The 24,307-nt window shown below is 48.4% G+C and overlaps 1 protein-coding gene across 2 annotated transcripts; it reads left to right on the plus strand.

The window, feature by feature from the left end:
• Positions 1 to 5,111: 5,111 nt before the first annotated feature.
• LOC116947126 (uncharacterized) lies at positions 5,112 to 23,635 on the plus strand. Of its 2 annotated transcripts, none has more exons than XM_032962551.2 (5): positions 5,112 to 7,368; positions 9,958 to 10,421; positions 10,634 to 10,711; positions 15,212 to 15,328; positions 18,943 to 23,635. In XM_032962551.2, exons 2-5 carry the CDS (start codon positions 9,965 to 9,967, stop codon positions 19,359 to 19,361), a joined length of 1,071 nt encoding a protein of 356 aa, XP_032818442.2. In that variant the 5' UTR covers positions 5,112 to 7,368; positions 9,958 to 9,964; the 3' UTR covers positions 19,362 to 23,635. The 2 variants fall into 2 exon arrangements, with proteins under 2 accessions (XP_032818442.2, XP_032818441.2); XM_032962550.2 differs by having other exon boundaries at positions 6,763 to 7,368; positions 9,958 to 10,415.
• The last annotated feature ends 672 nt before the right edge of the window (positions 23,636 to 24,307 follow it).

Genomic DNA, 24,307 nt, shown 5'->3' on the forward strand with positions numbered 1-24,307 from the left:
AGCCCAAAATAATTCTCTCATCAAAACTTTATACCATAGGGCTCATTGCATTTCGGACCAACACCACCTGGCCAGTGAATTAAAACATGTACACCTGGCCCTCAAAAGGAATGGTTACTCTGATCGTACCATACACCAAGCTGTCTCTCCCTACATACAGAAACAACCACTTGATACTCCGGTCAAAACCATCAAAATTCCATATATAGCAGGCATTACTAAAAAGATTTCCAAAATTCTAAACAAACACAAGATCCAGGTCCGGTTCAATACAGTACACAAAATTTGTGATCTGATCCCATCTGTGAAGGATGTCATTCCTGATTTACAGTACCCCGGTGTTTATAAATTGAGTTGTACCTGTGGTGATTGCTATATCGGTGAGACAAAGCGACATGTCTCTGACCGAATTCGCGAGCACAAATCAGATTTGAAACACGGTAAAACGAATTCTTCTGCCGTGGCTGATCACTGTTACAACGCTGTGGGGGATCATGATATAATTTTCTCCGATACCAAGGTTCTTTGCAAACCCACGGGCTTTTATCAGAGATTTGTTCATGAAGCAATTCAGATCTACAAACACAGACACAATTTCAACCGAGAAGATGGTTTCAAATTAAGCAACCATTGGAAAGATGTTCTAAATTGAACTAAACATTAAACTAATTTCAATGGTACAGTATATTTTTCAAGTAGTGGTACCCCAAACTTTCGCAGCTCTTATAAATTCCCTTTTCACACCATCAATAGGTAAACTCCCCCTCCCCCCATTCCCCCCCCCGCGCCAAACGGCAAGTCCACCGGCACGTACACCACCTCTTTCCTAAAATCCGCCAATCAAATGCTAATTTCTTTGTCAGAACAACTTGTTTGCTCACACACAGTTTAAAGGTCCGCTGTCTGAGCGTGGTTGTGTTTCGCTAAATTCTCCTGTTTGATGAGTACTAGGTGCCTCGGTGAATCTATATGGTCTGACTTTAACATAGCTATTTCTGTGACCAGTTACAAGCTAATCACTCAGCTATTTCAATGCTAAATTCTATGCTAATTCCTTTGTCAAGGGGTACCTCTGCGGATGTGTATACTTTAACTTAGCTATTTCAATGAGCCAATTCAATGCTAAATTATATGCTAATTCCTTTGCCAAGGCGCTTTGTGTTTTCTTCTCACACAGCTTAAAGGTCGTGATCTAAGCGTGGCTTCTCCCACTCCAGCGCTGTCCTCCAGACAGTCTCGTCCCTTCACGTGATGAAGGCCGCTTGTGTTGTGGCCGAAACGTCGTGATTTTTTGTTATTTTATTTTCACCTACGTGACTTTACCCAATAGAACCAAAGAGTATGGATCCTAGCAGTCACGAAAGCTTTAAATCTAGAATTGATAACCTCTATGGGGAGGGCTTTCACCTATCTGTTAGAGCTTTTAACAGACAACGGGACAAGAAGTCGCAACTCATCGAGACGCTGACCTTCCTCAAAAGATGCCACGATCACATCGCTTTCACACTCACTTCTGCTGCTGTATCTTCTCCGAATTCTAAACAGATTCTGCTTAAGGCCAGCCTATCTTTACTCTCAGAGAGGATAAGGCTACTCCGATTTGAACTCGATACTTTAGACAGGACTCTCCTACAAGCTCATTTAATGTCAACACAAAAAATGTCACCTTCTGATTGTAATCACGTAGACAACATGACTGCTTCTTCTGCTGAGTCACTGTCAGTCAAATGTAAAGCTAACATGATTTCTAAATTCAACCACCTATCAAAGAAGAACCCAGTTCCACATATAACAAAACTAGATGTTAACAAAATCGTCATTAATCAGAGTAGCACCCCGATTTCAGACAATCTGAAAACAGTACTGGCTAGGGGACTAAATTTTGCTGTCACCCCAAAACACATACCAATAGATGATATCATCTCTCAGGTCGATGTAGCCCTCAAAGGTGTAGGACACATCCAAGCAGACGTTGCGAGAGCTGAAATAGCCACTATTCTTAAGAATGCTAAGAAACCCATTAGTAACATCACCAAAAATGAACGCTCTGAACTCGCGAATTTAAAAAACAGAAGTGATATAGTCATCCTCTCAGCCGATAAAGGAAACGCTACTGTTATTATGGATAAAGATTCATACAACAACAAAATCCAGAATCTGCTCAACGATGGAAGTTACTCAAAAATAAAAAATGACCCTACTAATAGCCTAGCGATGAAAACCAACAAGATCATCACAAGTTCGACCTCCCTAATCGACCCAACTAAACGTCCCTCCCTAAAACCTTCTGCTGCAAGACCCCCTAGATTCTATGGTCTTCCCAAGATTCATAAAGAAGGCACCCCACTTCGACCCATCGTATCCACGATCAACTCCCCTACCTATAGACTAGCCCGTTTTCTGTCAGATACCTTGCTGCCTTTCACTGGCAAGACCGCCTCAGCAGTACTTAACTCAGCCCAATTGGTCTCTATGGTCAAAGACGTTGTACTGTCCCCTGACGATATCCTTGTCAGCTTCGATGTGGTCTCTTTGTTCACCAAGGTCCCAGTACCTGATACCATTGAAATAATTAAAAAATTGGTCCAACATGGACTAGACCCTGACACACCTGCACTGGTTAGGCACTGCCTCAACAATACCTACTTTACTTGGAATGGCTCCTTCTACAAACAAAATGAGGGTACCCCCATGGGATCCCCCTTATCACTAGTGATAGCCAATATTTTCATGGAGAAAATTGAATCAGACGCCATCCAGACTTCCACCCTCAGACCTTCCCTGTGGAAGAGATATGTGGATGACACTTTCGTCATTTGGCCACATGGCCTCCCAGCTCTGAACCTTTTCCTACACCACATCAATTCCAGACATCCCGCCATCAAATTCACCATGGAAGTGGAGAAAGATGGCAAGCTACCATTCTTAGATGGTATGTTTGAGAGGAGACCTGATGGCTCATTGGTGCATTCTGTCTACAGGAAACCCACCCACACAGATTCCTACTTGAAACCTGATTCCCACCACCACCCAGCCCAAAAGAATTCTGTCATCAAAACTTTATACCATAGGGCTCATTGCATTTCGGACCAACACCACCTGACCAGTGAATTAAAACATGTACACCTGGCCCTCAAAAGGAATGGTTACTCTGACCGTACCATCCGCCAAGCTGTCTCTCACTCCATACAGAAACAACCACTTGATACTCCGGTCAAAACCATCACACTTCCATATATAGCAGGCGTTACTAAAAAGATTTCCAAAATTCTAAACAAACACAAGATCCAGGTCCGGTTCAATACAGTACACAAAATTCGTGATCTGATCCCATCCGTGAAGGATGTCATTCCTGATTTACAGTACCCCGGGGTTTACAAATTGAGTTGTACCTGCGGTGATTGCTATATCGGTGAGACAAAGCGACATGTCTCTGACCGAATTCGCGAGCACAAATCAGATTTGAAACACGGTAAAACGAATTCTTCTGCCGTGGCTGATCACTGTTACAACGCTGTGGGGGATCACGATATAATTTTCTCCGATACCAAGGTTCTTTGCAAACCCACGGGCTTTTATCAGAGATTTGTTCATGAAGCAATTCAGATCTACAAACACGGACACAATTTCAACCGAGAGGATGGTTTCAAATTAAGCAACCATTGGAAAGATGTTCTAAATTGAACTAAACATTAAAACTAATTTCAATGGTACAGTATATTTTTCAAGTAGTGGTACCCCAAACTTTCGCAGCTCTTATAAATTCCCTTTTCACACCATCAATAGGTAAACTCCCCCTCCCCCCCTTCCCCCCCCCCCCCCCCCGCGCCAAACGGCAAGTCCACCGGCACGTACACCACCTCTTTCCTAAAATCCGCCAATCAAATGCTAATTTTTATGCTAATTTCTTTGTCAGAACACCTTGTTTGCTCACACACAGTTTAAAGGTCCGCTGTCTGAGCGTGGTTGTGTTTCGCTAAATTCTCCTGTTTGATGAGTACTAGGTGCCTCGGTGAATGTATATGCTCTGACTTTAACATAGCTATTTCTGTGACCAGTTACAAGCTAATCACTCAGCTATTTCAATGCTAAATTCTATGCTAATTCCTTTGTCAAGGGGTACCTCTGCGGATGTGTATACTTTAACTTAGCTATTTCAATGAGCCATTTCAATGCTAAATTATATGCTAATTCCTTTGTCAAGGCGCTTTGTGTTTTTCTTCTCACACAGCTTAAAGGTCGTGATCTAAGCGTGGCTTCTCCCACTCCAGCGCTGTCCTCCAGACAGTCTCGTCCCTTCACCTGATGAAGACCGCTTGTGTTGTGGCCGAAACGTCGTGATTTTTTGTTATTTTATTTTCACCTACGTGACTTTACCCAATAGAACCAAAAAAATTGAAAACAACTAAATTAAATCACGACGTTTCAGGCGCAAAACAAGTGTCCGTCATCAGGTGAAAACAACCCCAGCAATAAACAAATTGCTGAAATGGGCAAAAGGCTGCTTGTGACACGAGGTTATATATACGTAAGAGGGGGGGAGGAGCCAGGGAGGAGATATAGAGGGGGTGTGGGGTAGGGTAATTAATACAAACAATCCCGTGCATGTGTGTCTCCCCTTCATTGTGTGGCACTGGCTGCTGCTGCTGCCGCCGCCGCTAGGCACTCGCTTCGTTTCAGAGGATGCCACTCGCACCGCAAACTCACAAGGGCGGGCAGTCCGCCTGAGGCTCAAGGCAGTCCGCCTGGAGCTCAAGGCAGTCCGCCTGGGGCTCAAGGCAGTCCGCCTGGGGCTCAAGGCAGTCTGCCTGGAGCTCAAGGCAGTCCGCCTGGGGCTCAAGGCAGTCCGCCTGGAGCTCAAGGCAGTCCGCCTGGAGCTCAAGGCAGTCCGCCTGGAGCTCAAGGCAGTCTGCCTGGAGCTCAAGGCAGTCCGCCTGGAGCTCAAGGCAGTCCGCCTGGAGCTCAAGGCAGTCCGCCTGGAGCTCAAGGCCTGGGGCTCAAGGCAGTCCGCCTGGAGCTCAAGGCAGTCCGCCTGGAGCTCAAGGCATGGGGCTCAAGGCAGTCTGCCTGGAGCTCAAGGTAGTCCGCCTGGAGCTCAAGGCCTGGGGCTCAAGGCAGTCCGCCTGGGGCTCAAGGCAGTCCGCCTGGAGCTCAAGGCAGTCCGCCTGGAGCTCAAGGCAGTCCGCCTGGAGCTCAAGGCCTGGGGCTCAAGGCAGTCCGCCTAGAGCTCAAGGCAGTCCGCCTAGAGCTCAAGGCCTGGGGCTCAAGGCAGTCCGCCTGGGGCTCAAGGCAGTCCGCCTGGAGCTCAAGGCCTGGGGCTCAAGGCAGTCCGCCTGGGGCTCAAGGCAGTCCGCCTGGAGCTCAAGGCAGTCCGCCTGGAGCTCAGCAACAGTGCTGATGTTGCAACAGTAGTAATGCTGCTGCAGCAGTAGTAAAGTAGTAATGCTGCTGCAACAGTAGTAATGCTGCTGCAGCAGTAGTAATGCTACTGCTGCAGTAGTAGTGCTGCTGCAGTAGTAGTGCTGCTGCAGCAGTAGTAAAGCTGCTGCAGTAGTAATGCTGCTGCAGTAGTAGTAATGCTGCTGCAGTAGTAGTGCTGCTGCAACAGTAGTAATGCTGCTGCAGTAGTAGTGCTGCTGCAACAGTAGTAGTGCTGCAGCAGTAGTACTACTCTAGCAGTAGTAGTGCTGCTGCAGCAGTAGTAATGCTGCAGCAGAAGTAGTGCTGCAGCAGTAGTAATGCTGCTGCAGCAGTAGTGCTGCTGCAGAATTCCTACTGCTGCAGCAGTAGTGCTGCTGCAGCAGTAGTAATGCTGCTGCAGCAGTAGTAGTGCTGCTGCAGCAGTAGTAGTGCTGCTGCAGTAGTAGTGCTGCTGCAGTAGTAGTGCTGCTGCAGCAGTAGTAGTGCTGCTCCTGCAGCAGTAGTAATGCTGCTGCTGCAGCAGTAGTAATGCTGCTGCTGCAGCAGTAGTAATGCTGCTGCTGCTGCAGCAGTAGTAATGCTGCTGCTGCAGCAGTAGTAATGCTGCTGCTGCAGTAGTAAAGCAGTAGTAATGCTGCTGCTGCAGTAGTGCTACTGCAACAGTAGTAGTGCTGCAGTAGTAGTGCTGCAGTAGTGCTACTGCAACAGTAGTAGTGCTGCTGCAGTAGTAGTGCTTCTGCAGTAGTAGTGCTTCAGCAGTAGTAATGCTTCTGCAGTAGTAATGCTTCTGCAGCAGCAGCAGTAGTGCTACTGCAGCAGCATTACTACTGCTGCTACTGCAGTAGTAGTAATTCTGCAGCAGCAGCACTACTGCTGCAGAATTACTACTGCAGCAGCACTACTTCTGCTGCTACTGCAACAGTAGTAGTGCTGCTGAAGATGTTGCTAATTTTGCAAGGAAAAAAATCTCAAAAAGTTCATCTCCGGTGTTAATTTCTTTCACGTGATGAACAAAAACCGATAGACATTGTCACGACTCTCCCTCTTTATATAAACGCTGTGCCGATCCTTGCTATATAAATATGTTTATTTAAGATATCTTGGTTAAATATTAGTTTTTATCATCATAGGCCCTAGGCGCAGTGCCTACTGTGGCCTATGGGATAACGCGGCCCCTAGGGGATAACGCGGCCCCTAGGGGATAACGCGGACCCTATGGGATAACGCGGTCCCTATGGGATAACGCGGACCCTAGGGGATAACGCGGACCCTAGGGGATAACGCGGACCCTAGGGGATAACGCGGACCCTAGGGGATAACGCGGACCCTAGGGGATCCCCTCGGCACCCGCGGCTCGCCGCCCCTCCCCTTGGGGGCGCGCGGGGCGCGATTCGCCGCGGCCCCTTGGCGCGAGGGAGGCGGAGACCACGCGCACTGTACTCGCTACAGTAGCCGCCCGACTCTACACACCGGCACACCGCTCTCTCCTCTACTCTCTCTCTCCACTCTCTCTCCTCTACTCTCTCTCTCCACACTCTCCACTCTCTCTCCACTCCCTACTTTACACACTACGCTACACACCAGCACACCGCTCTCTACTCTCTCCACTACACACCGCTCTCTACTCTCTCCACTCTCTCCACTCCCTACTCTACACACTACGCTACACACCGGCACACCGCTCTCTACTCTCTATCCACACTCTCTCCCCACTCTCCACTCCCTACTCTACACACTACGCTACACACCCATCTCCACACACCACTCTCTCTACTGCCACTCTCCGGCATCTGCACCGCTTCGCGGTCCATCTTCTCTGCACAACTCTCCTGTCTCCCTACTCTCACTGCACTCCCTCGCGTGTCGCAGAGAGCGCTTCCATTCCTTCCCGCAGCCTCCAGGCCGCAGAGCAGTGTCCGTCTTTGTCTCTCCCGCGCCAGTGTCTCAGTGAGTCGGTCGCGTTCACTCGGCTCGGGGGCACGTGCCAGGCAGGCTCCAGGGGGCTGCGCTGTATTGTCACAGCAGCTGTCACGTGTTGGCGTCGTCATAATCACCGTCACGTTCATGTAACAAGAACTGTCACGTGATTGGTTTGTCTCAACTGTCACGAGTTTGTATTGTCACAGCAGCTGTCACGTGTTGGCGTCGTCATAATCACCGTCACGTTCTTGTCACAAGAACTATCACGTGATTGGTTTGTCTGAACTGTCACGAGTTTGTATTGTCACAGCAGCTGTCACGTGCTGGCGTCGTCATAATCACCGTCACGTTATTGTCACAAGAACTGTCACGTGATTGGTTTGTCTCAACTGTCACGAGTTCGTATTGTCACAGCAGCTGTCACGTGTTGGCGTCGTCATAACCACCGTCACGTTCTTGTCACACGAACTGTCACGTGATTGGTTTGTCTGAACTGTCACGAGTTTGTATTGTCACAGCAGCTGTCACGTGTTGGCGTCATCATAATCACCGTCACGTTCTTGTCACAAGAACTGTCACGTGATTGGTTTGTCTGAACTGTCACGAGTTTGTATTGTCACAGCAGCTGTCACGAGTTGGCGTCGTCATTATCACCGTCACGTTCTTGTCACAAGAACTGTCACGTGATTGGTTTGTCTCAACTGTCACGAGTTTGTATTGTCACAGCAGCTGTCACGAGTTGGCGTCGTCATAATCACCGTCACGTTCTTGTCACAAGAACTGTCACGTGATTGGTTTGTCTCAACTGTCACGAGTTTGTATTGTCACAGCAGCTGTCACGTGTTGGCGTCGTCATAATCACCGTCACGTTCTTGTCACAAGAACTGTCACGTGATTGGTTTGTCTCAACTGTCACGGGTTTGTATTGTCACAGCAGCTGTCACGTGTTGACGTCGTCATAATCACCGTCACGTTCTTGTCACAAGAACTGTCACGTGATTGGTTTGTCTCAACTGTCACGAGTTTGTATTGTCACAGCAGCAGTCACGTGTTGGCGTCGTCATAATCACCGTCACGTTCTTGTCACAAGAACTGTCACGTGATTGGTTTGTCTCAACTGTCACGAGTTTGTATTGTCACAGCAGCTGTCACGAGTTGGCGTCGTCATAATCACCGTCACGTTCTTGTCACAAGAACTGTCACGTGATTGGTTTGTCTCAACTGTCACGAGTTTGTATTGGCACAGCAGCTGTTACGAGTTATGTATTGTCACAAGAACTATCACGTGTTAGGATTGTCTCAAGAACTGTCCCGTAATTGTATCACCACAACCGTTACGTTCTTGTCACAAGGATTGTCACAAGAACTATCACGTGTTAGGATTGTCACAAGAACTGTAACATTCTTGAATTGTGAGAAGAACTGTCACGTGCTTGAATTGTCACAATAACTGTCACTTGCTTTAATTTTTTTCAAGCACTGCCACGTGTTAGCGTTGCCTCAAGTGCTGTCACATGCTTATTGTATTGTCACCGTAATCACTGCCATTGCACAGACGGCTTTCTGAAGCCTGTACGTAGGCTAGGGAGAGAGAGAGAGGCGTGTGTGTGCATGGCCTTGCATTCTTGTGCAGATTCAGACCCGCCAGGGGTGGCGTGGAATGGGTATTCCACAGGCGTGCGGAGGCATTCTTTTGGACAAATACGCAGAGTCCTCCACTGGGTTCCATTACACAACAGCAATAGGTCATTATACCCGCAGTGAATGCTTTGTTAAAAGACAGATTCGCCATATATGTTTAACGGACTGTTGGATCAAGTGCGCTTAGCGAGCGTCTATGAATACTGGTGCGGCACACGAGAGGGTGGGTGGCCAGCACCAGGCCCGGACATCTTTATCACCCAAGTGGCAGTATATTTGAGGCTGAATTGACCCATAACCAGTTCAGATAATCGTCACTGGTGTTGTCCAAGAGCACGAATCGAACTCAGGTCGCCAGGTTCGTAAAGTAGGGCAGTGACCGCGACACTACCGCTCAAAGGGCATTCACACATACACAGCTTGATTGTCTGATCTAACATGGGAGCCCAATGAGATGGACGTCCCTCCAGGCGGTGATGGAGGCTAACAGACAACGCTGATATCGCAGAGCGAGTTCCAGGAGTCGGTTGAGTCGCCAAAAACACGAATTCTGGAATCGGCGCTGCAGATAGTTGCATAGCTCTCCAGTCTGCCTGTCACTATCTTGCTGGTGAGATGATCAGGGTGAACTCCTGCTGTTCAAATGAGCATTGAGGCATTGGTGCTCATCTCCTGTTTACAGCTCTGAGCCAGCGGTGGAAAGTTCATGTTCCTATAGCGGGGTGAGTTTATCCAAAAGGACAACCACTGTTCACTTCTCCACAAAGTGGTACTCGTTTTATGAACCCAGGAGGGACGGATGATGGGCTGAGTCAACCATTAACCAGGACTTGAACTGGCAACTTTTCCGATTGTGAGCTGCTCGCTCTACCGCTGAGACACCTCGTCGGACTGTATTGGAATCTTGTTGGTCAGACGGCCCATTATGTAACACGCCACACATACACAGAGTGCGTGCACAATCTCACTTCACAGTGAGCCGATGGCCTCCGCACTGGCCGTGGACTCGTGCGTGGACTTCTCGGCGTGGCTGAAGGCGCAGGGCGTGAATGCCGAGGTAGCCCGGGCCATGGACTCTGAGCTCGGCATCCGCGACTACGGAGTCCTGCGCGCCTGCGTGGGCGACGGCCACGTCCGCGCCGAGCTCCTGGCCGCGGCACGCGACCGCCTGCCCTTCGGCTTCTACGCCGTGCTGCGCCGGGTCGTGCACTCGCTGCACCTGCCGGAGGCCGAGGGGCCGCGGTCGGAGACGGCGCTGGGCGACCTGCTGGACGTGCTGGTGGTGCTGTTCGGCGGACTCGGCCGGGAGCTGCTGCTCTCTGCGCAGAAGCTGGGGGAGTTGGACGGCGGCCGGACGACCCCGCAGGCGGCGAGGTTGAAGAGCACCACGATGGAGGATAACCGCGGTGAAGTGGACGAGCGTGAACTCTCAAGTAACAGTGAGCTGTTTTTATCATGTCCACCCGGAGTCCCGTTCCAGTATTGGAAATTGATATTTGGCGCCTGTTTCTGGTTTCTCTGTATGTATGTGTAGGTGTGCGTTAAACTTCTTTTGCACCGCAATGTCACCAACCGTGCTAATAGGAGGTGGGGGAAATGTGCTGTGGGTTTTTGAGCAACTTTAAGGGCATTGTGGGTTTCTCTTCCGCAGTTAACTGCGCAGAGTTTGGAAACTTTGAACCCCCCACATCGGCTCAGGATTTCGAAGCTCCTGACTGGACCAACCCGGGTAAGTGGCACCCATTGGTGGATTTCTATCGAGGCAGTGTAAATCACTGCGGCGCGTCGTGTGTGGTTTTAGCTTATTTTAACGTATTGGCGGTACACCGTTGATTGTGCGCAGTAAAAATAACAAAACATTTCCAATAATTATTTATTTTCCCACAATTCGCAACCCTGGTCAGAAAATCTTGCTGGGTGGTGGTGTGTCAAAATCAGTTCTCGTGATTTTGAAGCAGTCGGAAGATGAATGTTTACATGAGCGGCTGAACACGAAGAAGCTCCACAGTCTGTTAACGTATAGCAGCACCCAGCCTGATGACGATTGGCTGCTCTGTGTTCCAAAGGCAGATTTGACTCCCCGTGCCCTAGACTTGGCTGGATGGTTCCTCGTTTCATTTCCGGAATAATTTACTGGCGGAAGGTGGCATAAAAAGATGATGACTCGTGCTGTCACATGTTCGAATGGGAAAGTGGTTGCTGAATCTAAGGCAACTTCTGTTGGAGAGTCTGCAGCTCATTCAGGGGGAATGGCGACATCGTCAGGACTGTTTACGAGGACCGGTGTGTTGTGCTGCACCGATGTGGTACCACCAACACTGACAAGCTGCCGTGAGTGGGTCCCCTGGGCTGAAGGAAAACTGTGCGGCGTGATAATTCATGCTCATTCATCGAGCTAAAAAAGTGTAAGATGGTGGCAGTCTGAGAAGTGAAATTCAACATGTTAAAGAAGCACTTTAACATGCACTGCCTTACCAACACTTACTTCACCTGGAATGGTACATTCTACAAACAAAATGTGGGTACCCCAATGGGCTCTCTCTTATCGCCAGTGGTAGCGAATGTTTTCATGGAGAAATTTGAGACAGATGCCATCCAGACATCCACCCTACGTCCCTCCTTGTGGAAGAGATACGTAGATGACACGTTCGTCATCTGGCCACATGGCCTGTCAGCACTGAACCAATTTTTCAACCACATCAATTCCATACACCCATCTATCAAATTCACCATGGAAGTGGAAAATGATGGCAAGCTACCATTCCTGGATGTTTTGATCGAGAAGAGACTTGGTGGCTCGTTGGGACACTGTCTACAGGAAAGCCACCCACATGGATTCCTATCTAAAGCCTGACTCCCACCACCATCCAGCCCAGAAGAATTCCCTCATCAAAACACTACGCCCATAGGGCCCATTGCATCTCCGACCAGCACCACCTATCCAGTGAACTGGAGCACGTACGCCAAGCCCTCAAGATGAATGGATGTTCGGACCGCACAATCTGCAAAGCTGTATCCCCAACCATGGGTAGAGAACCATCTGAGGACCCAATCAAAACCATCACCTTGCCATACATTGCAGGGGTTACCAAAAATATTTCCAAAATCTTGAACAAACACAAGATTTAGTTTCGATCCAACACAGTACACAAAAGCCATGACCTGATCCCGCCTGTGAAAGATTTTGATTCCTGACATGCAATACCCTGATGTCTACAAACTAAGTTGTGTCTGTGGTAGCAGTTACATTGGGGAAACGAAACGACATGTCTTGGACCATGTTCGCAAACACAAGGCAGAACCAATACCTCTGCCGTAGCTGATCACTGCTTGAACGCTATGGGCTCACACATTGTTTTTTCCGAGACCAAGGTACTCTGCAAACCTTCAGGCAACCATCAAAGATTTGTTCATGAAGCCATCCAGATATATAAACACAGACATAACTTCAACCAAGAAGATGGGTACAAAATGAGCAATCATTGGTAGGACGTTATTAACCAGGTAAAGCCTTAACTGGTTGTTGATGTTTCCATTCTACCTACCATTGTCAGCAGTTATTTCCGACTCTGAGTTACATTACCAATTTACATTACCAAGTTAAATGTCTTTACATTAACGGGCTAAATGTCTCACTAATAAAGCCAACGTTGCCCCTGGCTGTGATGTTGTGTGTGTGTCTCTCGGTTTGTGTGTCTCTCTCTCTGTGTTTGTCTCCTTATATGTCTTTCTCTTGTGTCTCTTTGTGTGTCACTTTGTGTGTATGTCTCTGTGTGTGGGTGTGTCTTTCTGTGGGTCTCTCTCTGGGTGTGTCCCTCTGTGAGTGTCTCTGTGTGAGAGATCTGGGCAAGGTCCCATCGGTGAGTTCCTCCGGCGGGTAAGGCTGCGATGGCTGGGTCATGTAGCCCGCATGCCCGGCCACCGCATGCCGAAACAGCTTTTGTTCGGCCGGATTGAGGGGGCTAAACGGGCGCGGCACGGGCTAGAGAAGAGATGGAGTGATGTGGTACAGGAGGACGTGGAGCTGATTGGACTTGCCGATGACTGGTACCAGCGGTGTCAAGATCGGCCTCTGTGGAGGAGGCTCGTGAAGGATGCTACTGGGCAGTTGGAGGTAGTCGCCCTCCAACAACAACGGAGGGCGGAGGAGCGACGCTCACAACAACGAGCGGAGCGCCGGGTGGCTGAAGCACAGCGGGTTGGCACAGTAGGGGGCACAGGTGGTGCATCAGCCAGTCATCTCAGTCAGTCGACCCGTGGCACCTGGGTCTGCCCCGTGACCTCTTGCCAGCGGGCGTTCGACACTTCACGTGGCCTCAGGGTGCACATAGCCTGGCACAAACGTCGTGGTGACGTCACCGCCACTTAGTGGTGAATGGCGGTTGTTGTTGTTGTCTCTGTGTGTGTCTCTCTGTGTGTCTCTCTAGGTTGGATCTCTCTATGTGTCTCTGTGTGTGTGTCTCTCTGTGTGTGTGTCTCTCTATATGTGTCTCTCTGCATATGTCTCTCGTTGTGTGTGTCTCTCTCTGTGCGTGGATGTGCCTCTCGGTGTGTGTCTCTCCTTCCCTCGATGTGGTGTCGTTTGTTTTCTAACGAGCTGGATGTTTCACTAGCACAGCTACCATTGGTTGGTTCGTTTACATTGACACGCTAACCTCTCGCAATACAATGGCCACCCCTCAGCTCTCGCATCAACCACACCCCCCCTTCCCCCCCATCTCGGTTCCCATATTTGGATTTCCCACTCGCTTAGGCACAATCTCTAGCCCCCACCCTCTTGCCCGATGCGGCAACCCCCCCTCCCCCCCCTCTCGGCTCTATATATATAAGGACTTGTTTCAGCAGCCTGGTTCTCTATCCCACCTGAGGATGATTGCTTGTGTGGCGATCAAAACGTCGTGATCTATTTAAAAAAAAAATTCTGCCTACTTGACTTTACCGAAAGGACCAAAGAGTAAGCACTGCAAATAAATGGTTACAATGATGCACAAATCAACAGGGCATTGAATGCCAAAACCAAATCAAATAACATGAGCATTGAAACTGCCCAAGTAATTAAAACGATAAAACTACCGTACATTGTGAGAGTAACTGATAAACTAGCCAGATGTTTAGAAAAACAAAACATCCAAGTCAGATTTAGTACGGTACATAAAATACAGAAATTAATATCTGGTACAAAAGATGTATTACCGAAGCTATCAACAGAAGGCGTGTACAGGATGAACTACATGTGTGGAAAATGTTACGTGGGGCAAACAGGACGAATGATCAGCACGAGACTAAAAGAACATCAGATAAATATTTAATACTCCCAAATACAACTGTCAGCAGTAGCAGAACACACGTGCCAATAAGGACACTCTGTGCAAAACTAGCTACTACTGGGAAAGACTAATTCGATAATCTATCGAAATTGAAAGAAATCAAAATTATTTTAACCGTTTGGATAGCTGCCGCCTTAGTGCTGCGTGGAAGCGAATCATCAAATAATACATTATTTAAATGCATGCCTATAAAAGGCACCATACTGCAATCGGGATTACCGTTGGTACAGCTATTTTAATACACACAATAGACAGGAAGGACAAGATCAAAGGGCCTGCATAATACACATGCATAATGTACGTTGACTCATTAACCCCCCCCCCCCCACTTTGCGAAAGAGTGCAGAAGTGTGGCCACCACATCTACGCCTCTATATAAGGGACAAAACAGACTGCTCCACAAGTCTGTCACCTGATGAAGCTGGTTGTAATTACTGGCGAAACGTCGTACTCAGTTTGTAAATGTGATGGCTTGGCTCTCCAACCCACCGGTGTGCTGTACTAGTGACGAATTGGCCAAGTTCTGTTTATGGGACAACCCTTACTAGTTAGTTGCGTTGGGTGGTGGCAGGTTTCTAACGACACATTTATATATTTACGCGATCTAACCCCAAAAACCTCTATTGTGGATTATATTGGTCGCGAAAGCCTATGTGTTAAACGTTTGGTTATGTTGTGGGTGTACTGGAAATGTGGATCCCTCAGTGAATGATAGCAATTGGCTCCACGAAAACCATCGGTAATTGGAATTATCGTTAATCGAATATAAAAAATACATGTTAAAGGGCTTAATTTGTTCCAAGACGATCGTAAGTTGACTTTTTGAATGAGCACTCTCAAGTCACCAGGGCACTGTCTGGTTGAAATTACGTGATGAAGCCGCTTCCTTTCTGCTTGCTCAGCTGCGGGTGAAGACGACGCGCTGACCTCACCCATGGATTGCGCAAACGCAAACCACCTGTGGAACAGAATTAAGCTGGAACAAGTTGAAGCCGTTTCTTCCTACGAGTCTCTGAGAGGTAAAGCACAACATCGACGACGTTCTAATCTGCTTCCGTAAAGAGATGTCAGGCATTTCACGATGCGGTCTTCTTCATACGGCTGATGTCGATGTAGAGCAACGGGTAGAATTTTTAATTGAGGTGGTCAGGTCGAATAATTGCGTCGGGAGTAGTGTGCAGTGGTGAATCATTGCTGTGATGACGATGCCTCCTCCGTATTTGTGGATTGGACATTGAGTCGTCGTTATTTGTTCCACCGTCTGTTGTGGGTGACCACAGGCTCCGCACACAGCTGGAGCGTTTTACTTTTTTTCGATTGTGCACGATCAAGCGTCCACTTCTGCTGCCGTGGTTTGTGCAGTGGATCCTGTTTCCAGTTGTAGCTCTATAAGCTCCACGGAAGATTAAAAAAAACCTAGGGATCTTCTGCGGCATCGGGTCTTTCACAAGGAGGCGTTTGGTTGTGACTTCTTGTCAACTCCATTTGGCTTTCCAAGCTTTCATTATCGTCGTCGTCATCATCATCAGGACTGAAGTTACCTCCTTGTAGCTTGAGCACATGTGGCCCAAAAGGGTTTGCAGCGTGACATCAAGCGGTGGTGGTGAGGGACGTTATTGAGATGCCGGTGGGTCGGGAGACGTCCCAGTAAAGCCTCGGAAAATCTGGACTTGTTAGGTGGAGGGCAACGGGCATACTGCAAATAATGTAATATTTTTAAACCATTAATTTGAATTACATGTATACAGTCGGTAACATAGGCCAGTTGTTCTTCATAGCAAATGCTGCTATTGTGGAGGTTACATTCAGCATACCAGTGACATTTCCTTGCTTTTCACGTAGAGATAGTATAACGTATAACGCAGGTTTACTATGCTTTCGTATTGTAATGCAAAGACAAAGATCAAGTGCTTTTGGCGAGCACCTATGAAGGTCGGCACGGCACACGACGGGGTGGGTGGCCAGCACCACGCCCGACCGCCTTTGTCTCCCGAGTGGTGATATTAACACATCGCACCAGGTGCTCAGTGGAGGCTGAGTCGACCTAGGGGAGGCCCAGGACCAGTTCAGATAATCGTCACTGGTGTTGGTCGTGAGCAGGAATTGAACTCAGGTCGCCGGGTTCGTAGTGCAGCATAGCGCTAACTGCTACGCTACCACGTAGTGTATTTGTGTTTTACGTTTCGCCATCATTCCTGAGGGGTGCACGAAGGCTTACAACCATACACAAGGAATACATCAGCAAATCTTCACTGAGCACTTGATAAATGAAGCACCTCCAATTAGCATGATTGGATACGTACGGTGCGAAAGAAGTTAACTTACATGCAGGAGGATTTCTCCACAACTCTGGCTATCGCTTGATGAAGCTGGTTGTAATTATTGGCAAAAACGTTGTACTCGAATTGTAAATGTTGTGGGTCTACGCTCCAACACACCTTTGTGCTGAACTGGTAACTAATTGGCACATTTTGTCTACATGACAAACCTTACTTTATTGGCTGTCGGGTGGTGGCGAATTTAACGACACATTTATGCAATCTAACCCAAAAACCTCTATCTGTGTGGAGTTTGTATGTTAATAAAGAATTCAAGCTTTTGTGACTGCATAAATTACTCATTGTTTTTTTTCGGTAAAATTCACGTATGTAGAAATACCATAAAATTATATTATAATAAATCAATCACGACGTTTCGACCGCAACACAAGCGATCTTCATCAGGTGTAAAAAACAAATAGCGAGGGAGCATATAGGGTGACACCAATGCAACAAATAGAGAGCGTTAAACTGCACGGAAGTAAATACAACAAGAAGATGAGAGACGAGAATTCAACAAACATAACAAAACATTATGTGATGCAAAACCATATTCTTAGTTCTTTCGGTAAAGTCACGTTGAAGGGAAACAATAAAATAATAAAATATATATAAAACATTATTGTTTCCCTTCAACGTGACTTTACCGAAAGAACTAAGAATATGAATTACTGCAGTCACGAAAGCTTTAAATCAAGATGCAAAACCAGTCAGGCCAACAACACAGTTAGACACTTGCCTGGCGGACCACGAATTTCAGAAGACTGCTAAATTTCGTGTTCATCCTCTGGGTTGAACATACCAGCATAGACAGAGTGAACAAATACGAGGTACAAGGCAGCAGAAATACATATACAGGGACACCAAGAAAAAGGGCCGGAGGGATGAACAGACAGAGGCTTAAAATAAGCAGTAGAGGTAGAGGGAGGGGCCGAAGAGAGCAAGGGGCACGGCAGCAGAAGAGGGGGGAGGGGTAGGAGAAAACAAGGGGCGCAATAAGTTTAGGAAAGAATTGTAAAGGTAACTTCCCCGTAGAAGTGTGTTAATAAAGAATTAAAGCTTTCGTGACTGCATAAATTACTCATTGTTTTTTTTTCGGTAAAATTCACGTATGTAGAAATACCATAAAATTATATTAAAATAAATCAATCACGACGTTTCGACCGCAACACAAGCGATCTTCATCAGGTGTAAAAAACAAATAGCCAGGGAGCACATAGGGTGACATGTATATGTATTTCTGCTGCCTTGTACCTCGTATTTGTTCACTCTGTCTATGCTGGTATGTTCAACCCAGAGGATGAACACGAAATTTAGCACTCTTCTGAAATTCGTGGTCCGCCAGGCAAGTGTCTAACTGTGTTGTTGGCCTGACTGATTTTGTATCACGGAATTTTTTCTTAGGTTTGTTGAATTCTCGTCTCTCATCTTCTTGTTGTATTTACCTCCGTGCAGTTTAACGCTCTCTATGTGTTGCGTTGATGTCACCCTATATGCTCCCTCGCTATTTGTTTTTTACACCTGATGGCTTCCTCCCATAGCTAACAAAAACACCGTACAGTGTAACTTGTATTGGCCGCAACATCCCGATTATTTAAATTTACCTGCAAATGACTCAATGAGGGAAAACACCCACAGCGAGAACAACATTGCCCCCTCCTGACAAAACTTGGCAGGACTCCCCTGAACAAACTATATATGTATACATGTTGAACTTCTTTCACACCGTACGTAGCTGACCGTGCTAATCGGAAGTGCGGGGGGAAGGACAACAAACTAAACACAACACGAATCTGTTTTAAATAAATGAGTTTTCAATCTCGATGAAGATTTTAAAGTGCATAGCTCCGGTGGCTTCCTAATATCAGAAGGAAGAGTGTTCCAGATGGCCGCACAAATGTATCTGAAAGCACCGCGCGATGCGGTGACCGTCTTTGTTCGATGGGCTAACCAAAGCCACTGCTGCTGCGAGGTGACCGGAGTTCACGTGATGATATTTTATGCTCCTTTTATGAGATCAGTGAGGTATCGTGGTTCATTTGTGGCAAGCACTTTCTGTGTAAAGGAGTGCGACTTTATAATGCCGTATTCATTCAGCAACCAGGGTTTTCCTGGGTAAACAAGGGGAATAACAACAACGTATTTTTCTTCTTATTATTATTATTATTCACAAGTGCATAAGCTGCTGGGTGTGATGGTGCCTCTGCCGGGTTTTCATGGGTAAACAAGGGGAATAACAACAACGTATTACTATTATTATTCACAAGTGCATAATAAGCCGCTGGGTGTGACGGTGCCCCCGCCCCATGTCGCAGCGATGGGCGCAGAGAAGCCGTTCCCGTGCGAGGAGTGTGGCCGGAGCTTTGCCAGCCCCGCCGACCTCAAGAAGCATGCGGTGGTCCACGCGTCAGGCCGCTGGCCCCACTTGTGCGACACCTGTGGCAAGTGCTTCTCCAAGGCATCGCACCTGACGCGCCACCGCAGGACGCACACGGGCGAGCGGCCCTACGAGTGCGACCTCTGCGGCAAGGCCTTCTCCCAGGTGCCCAACCTCAAGAGGCACCGGAGGACCCACGGCGGAGAGCCACCCGTGGCGGCGTGCGCCGACTACGACGGGGGTTTCTCGCCCAGCCCGCAGCTCGTGGCGCACCGGCGGCTGAAGCACGGCAAGGGCGGCACACCATCACCGCCGCTGCCATCAGCATCATATGGAGACGGTAGTCGCGAGGATTAAAACGGAGACTGCCCTCCGCACATCTTACATGTCCGCCAGCTCTCGTCAATAAAGCGCACGTGGTTTTGTTCACACGGTGAAGTGATTTTTGCCGCAGCGAGAAGCTAGTCCGAGCCGCGACCGCTTTCCTGCTGCTGCTCCTGCATGTGGGCAGATTCAAGCTCGTGGGTCCCAGGTTGGGAGAATGTATGTAGTAGCAACAGCAGCAGTGGAAGCAACTGTGACAGCAGCTGCTACTGCTGCTTTCACAGCTACAGCAGTAGCAGCAGCAGTGACTGCAGTGACAGCAGTGACAACCCACCCCAACTGGACATCTCCACCCCTACTGGACATCTGTGAAAAAGAGCTTGATAGCTCATCGAATTTCTCCAAGATATTAATTTTGATTGTTCTGATTGAGTAGCAGTGACAGCAGTAGCAGCAGTACGATAAACGATGGCTTTGCGAATCGTCGCCAAGGCTGCCGGAAGTGACGGGGTCTGTGGAGTAGTAAATATTACGCCACGATGGACACTGTGATCCTGGGTATCGACCCCGAGCCCGACTCCGACCCCGACCCTGGGCGCGTGGCTTTCTGGATGTGAAAAGGCTCATGGGGGACGGCATGGCGCTTCAGGTTTTTGTGGAAATGCTCGCGGCGCTCCGCTCGGAAGCTGGGAGCAGTTTGCGCGTTTCTGTCACGAGATGCGGTGTGGAGGCTCGGCAACGTCGCCAAAGAGCCTCCAGCGGGCGACGATCGGCGTCTCGTTGCTCCGCTTTGGGTTGGGCAATGCTCTGCACGCAGGGGCGCATCTCCCTATTTCAACTGGGGGGCTATGCAAGATTTGACTGTGGGCCCCCCTCCTTTCACCCAACTCATTTTTATTGAAATAGCTATGGATGTTTTTAACTCGTATACAATAATATGTTAGGTTATAACTATACTGTGTATATGTTCTCATATTTTAGCTGAATAATTTATCTAAACACGTTTGTACTTGTTTATCTGTTGGGGCCCCCTTGTGGCCGACTGGGTCCCCTCTGCGTGACGTAATGCTGCCGCGTACTCCCGCCCCCATAGTACGCCCCTGTCTGCATGCATATAAAGCGTTAGAAGGCGCTTGCAAGTTGTTGTAATCTGGTGGCAGATTTCCTCTTATCTGGAGATCAGCAATGTTATCAATCCCATCCACCGTGCAGCGATTAACATGACCACTGCAGGTTTCAAAGTAATTTCTGGCGCAATTCATCCAAGGATCTCAGTGAGCCATGCACGAAGTTAAGAAATATAAATAGTCCAGAGTCCACTGGTGGCAGGACATCCATAGTTTTGGCGCAGCGCATGCAAAGGATCGGTCATCCCAGGTGCAGAGTCCAGTTCTCAGCACATGGAGCAGATGTAAATTAGCGGATTAGCGAGGTCGTGACGGTACGTGTGAGTGAATCAGCTGTTGAATGTAAAGTGGTGCAAGGCCATTTAAGGCCCTTGTATGTTAGCAGCAACACTTGAAATTGTACCCTAAATTTAATTGAAAGCCAATGCAGATATTTTATTACAGGTGTAGTGACTGTGATTGTCACTGTGGGGTACCAGGCTTACGAAGCCACGGCGGATAATGTGTTGGCATTATGTGTAGCCCGCTTACTGGGCATAGTACTAGCCCTAGCGGGACTTGGGTGAGCGCCAGTCAGCGCGGAGGCACCACGTACAGTGTGCGGTGCGGGCTCCCGGTGAAGAGCGAGAGAGTCAGCCTGCCAGGGTAACGTTTGGGGCATGATACGCTGGTTGACCTGCCGACACGTGACTGCATGATATTGGAGGGGGTCCACCGGTGGATGGGGGCCGCTGGGCGGTCACGTGGTATAAAAGAGCTCTCAGGAGCCTTCGGGAAAGAGCTCGAGAGATCTAGAAGGTGGGCGGGGCGAGGGGCGGAGCCAGCCCCAGCCCAAGCCAATATAACGGGGGCCCCGTGAGGGGCTCGGGGTTTTTCGTGTTGCTGGTGATGAAGATCCACGTCGGGGAAAATAAACCTCTAGCCACGCGGTCCGGGAACCAGCTTGCGGTCCAGGCCGGGATAGCGAACCGTGTCTAGTTCTGCCGTAGCGTGGCTAGATGGGCATTCAATACCCAATTGTAGGTTGTGTTATGTTATGTTGAGTTACTGAAATAAATAGTGTTGCTCCCAAGACAACGTCTACGACTCAGTTGGACTCACTACACAGGGGTAATATGCTCACGGAATGAGGTTCGCGTGAGCATCCTGGCGGCCGTGTTCTGAACCAGCCTCAGTCGGCCCAAGACCTTGGCCGGATCCCCAGGTAACAAAGCCTCGCAATAATACGAGAGAAGACAAGGGCGTGCACTCGTCATTAGAGTTCAGTAGGTGACAGAATGTGACGTAAGCGGGCAGTGTTTCTAAGGTGGAAGAAGGAGATCCCGACCACCTTAGAAACGTGTACATTGAAGGAGAGTGAATGGTCAAACACAACTCAAAGTTTGTTAACCACTTTCACGGGACAAGTCGGTACATTGTCAATTTCCAGTTTAAACGCCTCTTAGGAAACCAGCTGTTTTGGAGGTTTGATGAGTAAAATATTGATTTTGGTTATGTTTAGATGTTGGTAGTTGTGGTTCAGCCATGACTGTATTAAAGATAGCGAAGTGGTGAGTTGTGGGTCAGCTGTAGTGGATTGGGGAGAGATAGAAATATATCTGTGTATTGTCTGCGTCGCAATGATACACGAGTTAAAGTTGCTTGAGGAATGAACCCAAAGGTGTTAAATTAATATTCAAAAGCAGGGGTCCCAGGACAGTCCTGTGGGGCACCATACAGAACTGGTTTGACGGTTGATGTGAAGCCGTTTTGCGAAACATGTTGGGCTCTGGTTGTTAAAAAACAGCGGAGCCAAATCAGGGCTGAGCCAGAAATTCCCATCACGGTTTCAAAACGATGGGAAATATTTTCATGATCGATGGAGTCAAATGCAGCACTAAGATGGAGAAGGACGAGTGCACCAGTGAGTCCCTTGTCAGCCAACTGAAGGAGGTCATTCACTTCCCGAACCAATGCTGTCTCCGTACAGTGGCCCACTAGGAAGCCTGATGGAAAATGGTCCAGAAGTTCAATGAATGTCAAATGAGCGGTTATGCAGTGTGCTACAGCACGTTCAAGGACTTTAGAAATAAATTAAAGATTGGAGATGGGGCGAAGGTTAGAGAGATCACCCGGATCTAAGCCAGGGATTTTTAGAAAGGGTGTAAGAGCAGATGTTGTGAAACTGGTTGGAATGATGCCCGTGTTGAGAGACTGGTTAAAGAAGCTGAGAACGAAGGGGCTCAGTAGCAAGAAGTTGTCTCGGAGGAGTCTGGTAGGAAAGGGATCGAGTGGGTAGAAAGTGGGGTGGGAGTCATGAATTAAATTTTGTGAGTTCAGTGTTGGTGATGGGAGTAAACGCTAACAATGGAGAGCCTGTAAACCTGGTGGAGGATTCTATCAGCGGTAGGGGAATCAATGGCACAGAGTGTGTGGGATCGAATGGTGTATATTTTGTTCATAAATAACCTTTGAATGGAGTTGTAATGGCTGTGGATGAGGGGGCTTTGGATGGATTTTCCTTACTCACGAGCTGGAAAACAAGGTCTTTGGGTTGTTTTTAGTGCCAGACGACCGTGTAATTAGGTGGATTTGGACAATTTAACCAAACTGATAAATATTAAGTTGCCCCTCATAAATTTGTTAGTGCACTTCGAGGCGAGTCTTCATCCACTGACGCTCTGCCCTTAAGAAGAGGATTCCCCCCCCCCCTTAGTTCAGCAGAGTACCAAGGGCAGGGCAGTACCACCGGTGGTTGTGTGTGTTCGTCGTGGAGCCATGTGATTGAGAATATCGTGTCGTGTTGAGTTGTACAATTTGGCAGCCTCGTCGACTGGGAGGTCCAGCTCCTGAGTAAGAGGGGAGCTGGATAAAATGTTTTTGAGCGTGGCAGGAGAAATAGACTTGAGATTACGTCGTAGCCAAGGACTGGAAGTTTTACCAGGGCTTGGTTTGAAAGCATCCGTCAAATTCTCCGCGATGAGGAAGAGCTCGAGGCGATGACTGACGACGCCGGTTTTTTCCCGCACGTGACCCAACACCAATGTGACAACACCAATGGCGGCGTCGCGGTGCGTTCCAGACTCGGGATCGAGTGACCCCGCCGTGGGATTGGTGGCGTGGGATTGGTGGCGTGTGCACGCGGCCCTGCTGCAGCTCACCGAGCCACGCAGCCCGACCATTAAAACGGCTCAGATTGTACGTACGTGTTTGTACGTTTACCTTCTTTCGCACCGTACGTAGTCAACCGTGTTAATCGGAGATTCGGGGGAAGGACCACAAACTAAACGCAGGGTATGCGTTTTTAAAACATTCTTCTTAATTGTGACCAGTAGTGTGCATAGATGACAGGATGTGACATTGGATGATAGCAGCTTTTTTTTTTACACGTGCGGTGTTGCTGGGTTTTGTCAATTGAGCTCATGTGACGGGCGGTCAGTGGAAAGGTTTTGTAAGGGAGAGTTGTGATTATGTTAATTAGGTATAATTAGCGCACTCGCCATTGACATTTGGCATGTTGAGACGTGATCACATTTTGTTGCTCCTTATCGCGTTATAAGAACGCGGCATCCAAGCTGCGAGCTTCCGATTGTCGTGATTTCGTGCTGTCATTTCCCCCTGCTTTGTGCCTGGGTCGTGCTCGCTCGTTTTCGCCGGCGGCTCGCGACTGCCACTTGAAGCGTGCCTATCGGCCCGCTCGGCTTTCGGCGTAGCCCTCGCTATGGTACTCGACGCGTCCGTGCGTCACGGCTATAATCCTCTCCACGGTGGCTGTGAGTGTTTCACCGCTCTGCGGTTTACCGTGCAGTATGTATGGATTACATTTTTTTATATCCACAGCAGTGAAAGCCATCGTTTCAGTATTATAACCAG

This window comes from Petromyzon marinus, chromosome 29, assembly GCF_048934315.1.
Source record: "Petromyzon marinus isolate PM22_M1 ecotype Great Lakes invasive population chromosome 29, UKy_Petmar_22M1.pri1.0, whole genome shotgun sequence".
NCBI classification, from domain to species: Eukaryota; Metazoa; Chordata; class Hyperoartia; order Petromyzontiformes; family Petromyzontidae; genus Petromyzon; species Petromyzon marinus.

Bases quoted from the DNA above. Each gene is read 5' to 3' on its own strand.
- LOC116947126 (XM_032962551.2), top strand. From the start codon at position 9,965: ATGGCCTCCGCACTGGCCGTGGACTCGTGCGTGGACTTCTCGGCGTGG. The intron at 10,422-10,633 runs GTGAGCTGTTTT...TCTCTTCCGCAG, and splicing joins GCGTGAACTCTCAAGTAACA to TTAACTGCGCAGAGTTTGGA. The intron at 10,712-15,211 runs GTAAGTGGCACC...CTGCTTGCTCAG, and splicing joins TCCTGACTGGACCAACCCGG to CTGCGGGTGAAGACGACGCG.